This window comes from Eublepharis macularius, chromosome 11, assembly GCF_028583425.1.
Source record: "Eublepharis macularius isolate TG4126 chromosome 11, MPM_Emac_v1.0, whole genome shotgun sequence".
Classification (NCBI taxonomy): Eukaryota; Metazoa; Chordata; class Lepidosauria; order Squamata; family Eublepharidae; genus Eublepharis; species Eublepharis macularius.
In genome coordinates, this window is record NC_072800.1 from 70,855,988 (window position 1) to 70,865,800 (window position 9,813).

A 9,813-nucleotide genomic window follows, 5' to 3' on the forward strand; every position below is an offset into this window, starting at 1 on the left:
AGAAAGGCGGACTATAAACTTGGTAAAATAAACAAATCGCTCTCTGTGAACCCTACATTTTATATTGTAAGCTGCCCTGAGTTCTTGCAAGATAGAAAGGCAGCTAAGAAATGTTTTAAATAAATGGCTCATAATTCCTAATTATTTCTACTCACAAATTGCAGTAAGTTTTACATTCTAATTTATATCCCATTTGACAAGCCGAATAAGGCATCCGAACCTGAAAACGCATGCACATAAAATACAACAAATTAGGAATAGTGCATGTATTAAGCTTTGCTTCTTACAGTTCTGGGCGAGGAACTGGAAAGTGTTCTAACTTCACCAGTCATACCAGTTCATGCACTGCCATCCAGATGAGAAAAGTCAAGTCTTTGACACACTAATGGACAAAAAACCTCCCTCCTTCAAACAGCCAGTTAGGAAAACACCGCTCGCCCTCCAATGCTGTTTTGAATAACAAGCAATAGGAGCCAACATTATGCCACAGGGTAGTGACATCTTACTCTTTTCCAGACAGCAGTATGTCACTTACTCCAGTGAGGAAACCACTAGAAGAGCAGACGCTGCCAGACTGCAGAAGCTAGTGCAGCATCCACCAAACAGGTGCTGCTGTTGACTGATCAATATAAAGTAGCCATGGTGATAATTTCGGCTCATTCCTGATTGGAGTAAGACAAGAATAAGTTAATTAGTAGGACCCTGCCTCCACCACCTCACTTGGCCTTATCTGAATTGCAAAATAGGAGGAGGGAACACAAGCACAGGGGTTCCCTCACTAGGAGGATTACGTGCGAATTAGGCCAGGCTTCGGCATACATCACTGATATGCCTCCTGTATGAATGACATACATTGGTCACAGTCTCCCTCAGAGGGGTCAACGGGAGAGTGATAAACACATTAGACTGGGCACACAGCCCTGCTCTTTTACTGCTGGCAGAGAAGCACTCTGGCCATGTGCTACAGGAGTTATTCTTACTACCAATCAGTTTTTGCAATATTTGGCTGGATATAACACTCGGAGCGGGAGTTAATAACATTCTTAATGTGAAGCTGCAATAGTTGCAAAAAGTGATGGGGCACAAACCAGCTAATGCCAGGTAACCAGGGAAGAGCAGAGGCCCCACACACGCTCAGACAGGATTAGCAACGCACGTCTCCTCTGATCCAGGACATCTTTATGAGCTTAATCTTGATCTCTCGCTCACATCAAGTTCCCTCTTACACAGTTTAAGTGAGGAGTCCTTCACCCACCAGTTGGGAGGTGATTTACTTGAGAAGGGGTCACTGTCAAGTCCAAGCCATTCCCCTCATCTCTACAGTCACCAGCTCTGCCTTATGGAGATTTTGAGGGTGAAGAGTGAGGAGGATGGAAGTTGGGGAAGAAATGCTGTCTCTTCTGGGTAATGCTCTAGGAATTTCTCTTACTCTCTATGTTAACGTTCATAGAAGTATGGAGAAATTTCTGGAGAAGCCATTTTCCGGTCATTTTTTTTCTTGCATGCCTCAGTTTCTCAAAGGCAGAGGGCTGCGGCTGCAGGAAGAAGTTCACCCACTGTAGGCAAGCAAGTCGTAAGCCTACTCGTCTCACAGGGTTCTAAAGAGGATAAAATGATGAAGAGGACAATCATGTATGACCATCCTAAGCTCCTTGGAAGGTGGATAGGGTAAAAAAATGTGAGAGATAAATGTAGCAAGAATGCCTATATCAGACCATGATGCCAGGCTCCATAATTGGCAAGAAGGGTCCGGCAGAACCTGCAAAGGGCATTTATTTGTATGCGCCCAGGCCAAAATACATCAATATACAGAGAAACATGTGCATCACAAGCAATGGTGACACATCCTAATGGACACATGTGATTTAAGGTACCAGATCACTGCTTGGGGGGGGGGAGGTGTTGGTGGTAATCAAGACAGCCAGATCTTTGGAACTCTGCCTATAAAAATGCACACATACAAATAGCAGAGGTTCTCTGTTTATACCTGCCCAGTTATAAATTAATTACCGCACTTCGTTTCTTCTAGAGATATTTCTATCTACTTTCCCAGCACTGAAACCAGTAAAACAAGATTTGGATATTTAAGCTAGATTTGACATAGTTTAGTTCTACAGTCTTTTCTCGATTAGTCAAATCCTAAAATCCCCACAGCATTTGCATTAACTTCCTTCATTCATATTCAGTTCCCCCTGCTTTCCACAGTCAGCAGCTGACACACATTTTTAATTTCCTTAGCACAATAGATTCTTCTAACCTCGCCTGGCTCCTTTCAGTCCCTTTGGCCAGCATTCCCTTCTTACTCCTTTCAGATAAGTGCTGATTACCTAGAAGTCTTATCTGACCCAGAGGGCTAGGTATACTACTATCTGGAAAACTGTTTGGATGCTGCTTGCGTCACTGCACATGGTAGCCAGAAGCTACTTTCTAGTACAATACAATATTGGCAGCTGTAGCTTCAACAGCTGGGGCAGAGGGACAGAAATATGATTCAAATCCATTTCCCCCCCTAAGATTTACGCAGACCTTTATATTTCATAGCGTTTTCTGAATGAGCATTGGCAGCTTGATTTTAGAAGGGAAAATGAAATAGTCACAAATGTCTGAGCAAAGAATGTAAGATGTCAAACAGACCTTTCAGAGTCGGGTGCCTCCAAGAGATCATCATGTACTTTGATTAAAGAGAAGACAAGAGACCGAACCTGTTTTGTTTGCTGCTAAGCAAAATGGAGGGGTGACAGACAATTTTGCTGTTGGGATTATTTTGCCTTTTCCCCTGGTTGGGCACATAATTTTTTAAGTTCCTGAAGGTCTAGATTGTTGAAATCCTTGCACGTATTCTCACGGAGGCAAGGGAACATTTCATACATTACAGAAGCAAAACCAAGGACACACTATAAAACATGCATTCCATCAAAAGCTGCACTCAGTCACACCTTCCAAATGAGTATATTTATTCATTATGTTTTTATTCTGGCCTTCAGAAGCCCAAGGGTAATGTATATTTATTTAGATATTAAATCCTGCTTTTTGCCCCTATGGGGACCCAAAGGGGCTTAAAACATCCTTCTCCTCCCCTGCATTTTATCCTCACAACTACATCCTTGTGAGGGGATTAAGCTATGTGTATGATTTGCTCAGCTTTACAAGCAAGCTTCAAATCTGAGTCACCCTAGGGTTGCCAGACTCCAGGTGGTGACTGGAGATCTCCCAGAATTACAACTGATCTCCAGGTGACAAAGATCAATCCCCCTGGAGAAAATGGCTGCTTTGGAAGGTGGACTCTGAGGCATTATACCCCACTGAGGCTCCTCACCTCCCTAAACTCCACCCTCTCTAGGCTCCACCCCCCAAATCTCCAGGAATTTCCGAACCCAGACCTGGCAACCCTAAGTGACCCAGATTTGACACTCCAGCCACTACATTTTGCATTACTCTCTTCCTCTTCCACCCTCAGCTTTAGTCTCACAATTTCTCTGATAATATGGGTCTGGTCCCAAAGTCAGCCAGTGAGCTTCACAGTCAAGCATTTGAACATGGGTCTCCCCACTCTAACACTATTATACCACACTCTCTCACACAGGTTTGTAGTACTTTTTTCGTTGTTTAGATCTACGTGCAGAAATGTGCGGTGTGAAATAGCCCCAAGCGCAGACCACTTTTCATCAGCAAAGTGTTTTTTGTAACACATTTTATTTTATAGCAATGCTGCAATCCTCTTTGATAGTACAGCAATACTTTGCAGAAGAAGGCCTGAGAAAGCCGAGGCCAAATAGTCTTGAAGGTCTGCAAGTGCTCGTGTGGAGTTTAAACTCGGGCAGCCACCAGTTGCAGGGATTTCATTCCTGGGATTCAGCCCACGAGCATATATACAGCAAGCCCTACATTGCCTTGTGTGTCGGGAGTCACTAATCCTGGGGCGGCGGCAGCAGCAGCACAGACACCGACACTCTAAGCAAATCAATCCTCTTGGAAAGTAATCTCTACACTAGTCCAACTGCAGAACAGATGGCTTTGTGCAACGGCTGGTGTACACTAAAAATTAAATCAGTTTTATCAGCTTGTTTATTGCTTTATATTGAATTGGGCTAAACCCACAGCAAGCAACAGAATTAGGTATTAGCCTAAAAAATGCCACTCGGCTCTTCCTTGTGCACCCTTGCACACACATCCCTTATTTAAGTCACCATGATCAACAGCCACTTTTGCATTAAACACAGAAGGGTGTGGGGAGGAGAGAGACTCAAGATGAACTCAGGACAGCGGACAAGGCAAAAATACACACATCAAGGTAAAAGCACATGTACTTAAACCTATTTGAAAACAGCACACAAAACTATGCCCGTTTGCCACAATTATGCTCAAGTACAGAAGGGGAAGGAAGGGGGAGGGGAGAACACATCAACAGGTCAAAACATGTGCTGCGGTTACCACACCACTGTATTTGTCATATTTCCCATGAGTAACACCAAAAGCAACCTCGCCTTTTTCAAGCATTTCTATCTGCAGCTTCCTTTGGGTGGAGCAAGTAAACGCCAAAGGAGGGGGGAGAGACAGGGCTTAACCCTTTCTCAACACAGGCAGAAAGGACTTCAAATGTAAGCTGCTGGGAAGAATACCAAGGGTTAAAACTTTTTTCTTCCGCAGAACCCAAGGTAGTCCAAACAGGAAAAAATGCAACCATCTTTGCAAAAGAATATTCAAACCACATTTTAAGTTTAATGGACCTCTTCTTTCTACGTTTGCCAAATTACAGGTTCAGTCTTATCTGCAGGTTGCTTACTCCAGGAACGGGCCTTACTCACAAGGAGGTGTTCTTAGCATTGCACTGTAACTACTGTAACACTAACATGTGTAGGGAGAGGGGTGTATTTGCAACAACAGTTAGTAGTAGGTCTGCCCTACCACACTCCGAATTAAGTATATCCCAAATAAAATCCCTGTTAAACTGAAGGGGGGAGGAAGACATGCAGTAAATCCCAGACAATCCGAAAAGGAATTTATTATCAGTTACCAGCGCGGGAACTTCTGCAATACTGAGAAAGTACTTTCTGTTCCCTTGGACAGATACTATCCTTGTCATCCATTCTCTCTCTGTGGAGTTGCAAGCAGCCAAGTGTGGGTTTCCCCTGGGAATGGGAGTTTTCTTACAACTTTTCTCACATTAGAAACTGGGCAGGCTCTCTCTCATCCCTTTTTCTTGCTAGATAATGTTAGAAGCACAGTGTTAATATTCTGCTCTTCTGGGTGACCACCAAGAAAGCAACATAATGGGAAGGGAGGGCGGAATTAGACAAGCACAGAAGGGTGCAAACCAGTATTTATTAGGAAATATCTCAAGAGTTCCAACACATTTGAGCTCAAAGCTTTTCCTCAAGGAACAGAGTAATTTGTAATAATAGAAGGCTTCCAAAAATGGTAACAAAACATTTTTAAGATATTATGCAACACAGCCAGCGTGGTGTAATGCTTAGAATATTGGACTAAGATCTAGGAAACCCAGGATCAAATCCCTGCTCTGCCAGGGAAGCTTGCTGGGTGACCTTGTGCCCGTTACACACTCCCAGACTAACCTACCTCACAGGGGTGTTGTGAGGATAAATGGAGGAGAGGAAAAGGATTTTAGTGGTTTTGGTTATGCTCATTATGGAGAAGACAAAATATAAGTAAATAAGACAGTATCAGCCTGACACCTCATTTTTATGTGTCACGGTGCAGTTTAAATTTTGTATCCAGCATTTTATTCATACAGAAGAATAAATTTTTAAGAGACACAGGAAAGGGACTTACTGTAAGGAAGCTTTGGACTAAGAACCGTGTTCTTCATACTCAGATGCCAATACAGTCTGGACAACTCCCCTAACACAGTTCCCCTTTGGGCGTTACCAACAAGGGCCATCAGCTGATGTCTTTTTCACAATGTTGGAAGCTTGGCAGTACTTGTGTACAACATCCAAAGCCACTCACAGCCCTTCTCTTTGGAACATATCACACAGTCCTGAGATTTCCAGTGTCTAAATGGAAAATCCACATGCAGTCCTTTCTGTAAAAACATGCCCACTCAATTAATAAATGCAAACTGTCTGCTCTTACCTACCATGGGGGACAAAAAAAATTCTTGACATGACAACATATATTATCTTGTCTTCCTAAGAGGGAAAAAAATACTCTGAAGGCAAGAACTACGTGTAACTTTTAGTTACTTAGAGGCAAACATGATGTGCATAAATGCATTTCTGACAAACTGCATAAAAATAGGGGTGAGCGGTCATTTTGAACATGAAAGAGAGCATTCAGGTGTGGCTCATCTCCTTCTTAAAGACAGAAATGCTACAGGGAAATATCAGAGCCCAGCAGAGGAGAACAGTATGTAGAGAGTTAAGCTGCAGGGAAGGGATCCACACTCCTTACCCATATGCTGTTAAAAATGAATTCCCATCCCCTCTTTTCACAAGAATCTGCTGCCATCACATTTAGTTTGTCCCTGATTCTTGGCCAGGTTACAGAACTACATATAATGGAGAAATATGTCAAGTGACAACAGTACAGGTATTAGGGAGATGGCCATATTTTTCCCAGAATGCAGTGCACAGTAGAGAAAAACAGGACAATTTGTAGAGAACCCTGCATGCAGATACTTGAAAAGACAGTTAATGCATCAGAAAAGGCCATTATACAAAGAAGCACTTGGGGAAAAGGTGTGTTAAAGCACAGATTTACAGCTAGACACATACAGCATTCAACAGGTTTCATGCTGCTTTTATCTGGGCAAAAATGATTTATCTAATTACCTTTTCATATTCAGATATATTCAGTAGAGCAGCTATATGCAAAAAAGTGCCACAAGAACTGTATATAATCTGTATACTTTAAAAGAATATTTTGAAAGCAACAATTAAGAAGTGGGTTTGTAGCAACCACACCAAGAAGAGGGATAAATGGGGAAGCTGGAAAAAGACAGTACCAAGAATAATTATTAAAAATATTATTTTCTTTCCTCAGTGACTATAACAACTACATGCTAGGTTGTCTCTCCCAACAAGCCCAAACCACTGCTGTAGAATGTTTTAATTATGAGAGAAATAGGTTCACCCACCGGGAAGAAGTATCCATGCCCACCAAAATATCACGCTTTCCTTTGATTGGCTATATTACCTGCAGTTCACTTCTCTCAAATGCTGATCATTTGAGCAATCTAATATCACCACAGCATCACGCCAGGAGCGTAATTCATTTAGTCTCGGCAAAAATTACATGCCAAATATTAAATAAACAATGTCCACAGGGAATTCGCTTACAATATTAAATTACATGAAGTCATCTGGAGCGTGCATGCGCACGCATGAGGGTTTGTCTCGGCCCTCCCCTTTCCCCCCTCAAATATACATTTGTAAGACTGCTTCACACTGCTACCTTACCAAGCTACACAATTCTTCACAATTCACTTCAGAGCCCCTTTCACAAGAGCCACGTTAACATATTTTGAAGAATAAGCCTCCCACTTGCCTTTCCCAAATCCCTCAGAGCACCCCGGATGGAGGTAAACCTCTCTATTTCCACAAGCACAGGTCCAACTTAGGGCAATATTTGGGGCTTGTCAGATTCCGAAAGAAAGCCTAAGGGGAAGGCACAGGCAGAGAGTCAAATTCACTCCACAGAAGAGAACCAAGGCAGTGATTCCGAGGCTCTGCTAATAATAAGTTTATGGAAAGGCTCTCCTGATAATCCTCCATGTACCATTTCCTCGCCACCACGACTACCCCCCCTTCGCCCCGCGCCTCTGTGCATACAACAAAACACAGGGAGGTTTGTACAGTGTGGCTCATCATAAATAACCATAAAGACACACCCTCCGCGACCCAAGAATTCTCCCTCCCGTTCCTCGCCACCTTCACAAAACAGAAGCTGAGGTGGAGCTGGCTGGCGGGGGGGGGGGAGCCTCGTTTGGTTCAAAAGTTTAAAAGGGGAAAGGGAGATGGTGGAACGGGCGGGGGTGGCGAGGGGAAGGGGAGAGCGCGGCGCGAGGTATCCGAGGCGGCGGGCGCTGCAACGTTCCCAGGGGCTGCCGGCGGTACAATGTAGCAGGGACTCGGCGCCTCTCGCCACAGTCATTGCCCACTTCCTGTAGGAGCCCAAGCTTTTTCTTTCTCCATGAAGGCGAGGGAGGAAGGCAAGGAGCGAGGCTACCGGCCGCTCCAGGAGGCGCACGGCCAGCCGGCCAGGGCTCTCCTTACCTGGATGTAGTTGTTCTCGCAGTAGTCGGCGACCCTGGTGAGGTTCTGGTAGCTCTCGAGCAAAGCCCGCTTGCCAGTAGGGATTTCCTCTTCTAGTAACATCTGCAGCTCTGCCATTTTCCACCCCTCCTCATCGCTTCCTCTTGCATTAAAGAGACAGCGGGAGCGCCACTCGCTCGCCCAGCCCGCCTGGTATTGTGGGATTCCTCCTCCTCGCCTCGCTCTCGCCGGAGAGGCTTTGCTTTCCCTCCGCCCACCCGCTCTGGCTCGGCCCTCCCCACCGCCTCCTGTGCTTGCGGGCAGGAGGGGAGAGAAACACCGCCGCGAAGGTTGCCGGGAGATGTAGTCCAGTGGCACCTTAGAGACCCACAAGATTTTCAGGGCATGTCTTGGAGAGACAAAGCTCCCTTCTTCGGGTGTGTGTGTTATGTGCCGTCAAGTCGCCTCCGACCTATGGCGACCTTATGAAGGAAAGACCTCCAAAACGTCCTATTATTAATAGACTTGCTCAGATCCTGCAAACTGGAGGACGTGGCTTCTTTTATTGAGTCAAGCCATCTCGTTTTAGGTCTTCCCCTTTTCCTAGCATTATTGACTTTTCCAGGGAATCTTGACTTCTCATGATGTGACCAAAGTACGATAGACTCAGTTTTGTCATTTTAGATTCTAGGGTGAATTCAGGCTTGACTTGATCTAATACCAACTTATTTGTCTTTTTGACTGTCCATAGTATCCGCAAAACTTTCCTCCAGCACATTTCAAATGAATCAATTTCCTTCCTGTCAGCTTTCTTCACAGTTCAACTTTCACATTCATACATAGTAATGGGGAATACCATAGTTTGGAGTGTCTTGATCTTGGTTCCCCCAGAGAGACATTTTTATTTTTAAGGATCTTCTCTAGCTCCCTCAAAGCTGCTCTTCCAAGTCTCAGTCTTCTTCAGATAAGAGAGAGGTAGTCATAACTCTTCCTGCCCATGAGCTTGCCAGTTCCTTCCCTTTTGCTGCAGCTCTGCCTGTCTGCCAGATGGATCTACCTGTGCAAACGCGGAAAAGTTGCCCCAGGGTTTCAGGATGAAGGGAGAAAGACAGATTCTTTGCAGCAGGGGTTGAGTCCAATGGCACCTTAGAGTCCGACAAGATTTTTTTTCAAGGGTATAATAAGCTTTAGAGAGTCAAAGCTGTCTGAAGAAGGGAGCTTTGACTTGTTGGTCTCTAAGGTGGCACTGGACTCTAATCCCGCTGTTCTATTGCAGACCAACATGGCTACTTACCCCAAAAAGATCCTTCACGGTACTCTTTTTTAACCCAGGTAAACCCAGTTATGTTCTGACTCCCCCCTATCAAGTCTGACAAAATAGAAGCACTCCTAGACAACAACAACAACACACACACACACACAAAAAGAGAAATAAGACACTACAAATTATGTTACTGCTGTGGCTTACTGTATTTTTCACTCTGACAAAAGTTTGCACTACTGGGATTCATCAACCAGTAGCCAGTTGCTTCTTTTGTCTAAAAGGTTGCAAGAAGCAGGAGGCTGAATAAAAGACAAGCTGGAAACAAAGAACACGTTT

The 9,813-nt window shown here is 44.3% G+C and overlaps 1 protein-coding gene across 8 annotated transcripts in view; it reads right to left on the reverse strand.

The window, feature by feature from the left end:
- ABI1 (abl interactor 1) overlaps positions 1 to 8,444 on the reverse strand; it is a 127,902-nt gene extending 119,458 nt beyond the window's left edge. For 6 of the 8 annotated variants that reach the window (XM_054991099.1, XM_054991097.1, XM_054991096.1 and 3 more), the window contains exon 1: positions 8,235 to 8,439. In XM_054991099.1, the coding sequence (XP_054847074.1) occupies positions 8,235 to 8,351 (117 nt within the window). In that variant the 5' untranslated portion in view covers positions 8,352 to 8,439. Of the gene's footprint in view, positions 1 to 8,234 lie in introns of all 8 variants that reach the window. The other 2 variants (XM_054991101.1, XM_054991100.1) reach the window with 1 other exon arrangement.
- Between the last annotated feature and the right edge of the window lie 1,369 nt (positions 8,445 to 9,813).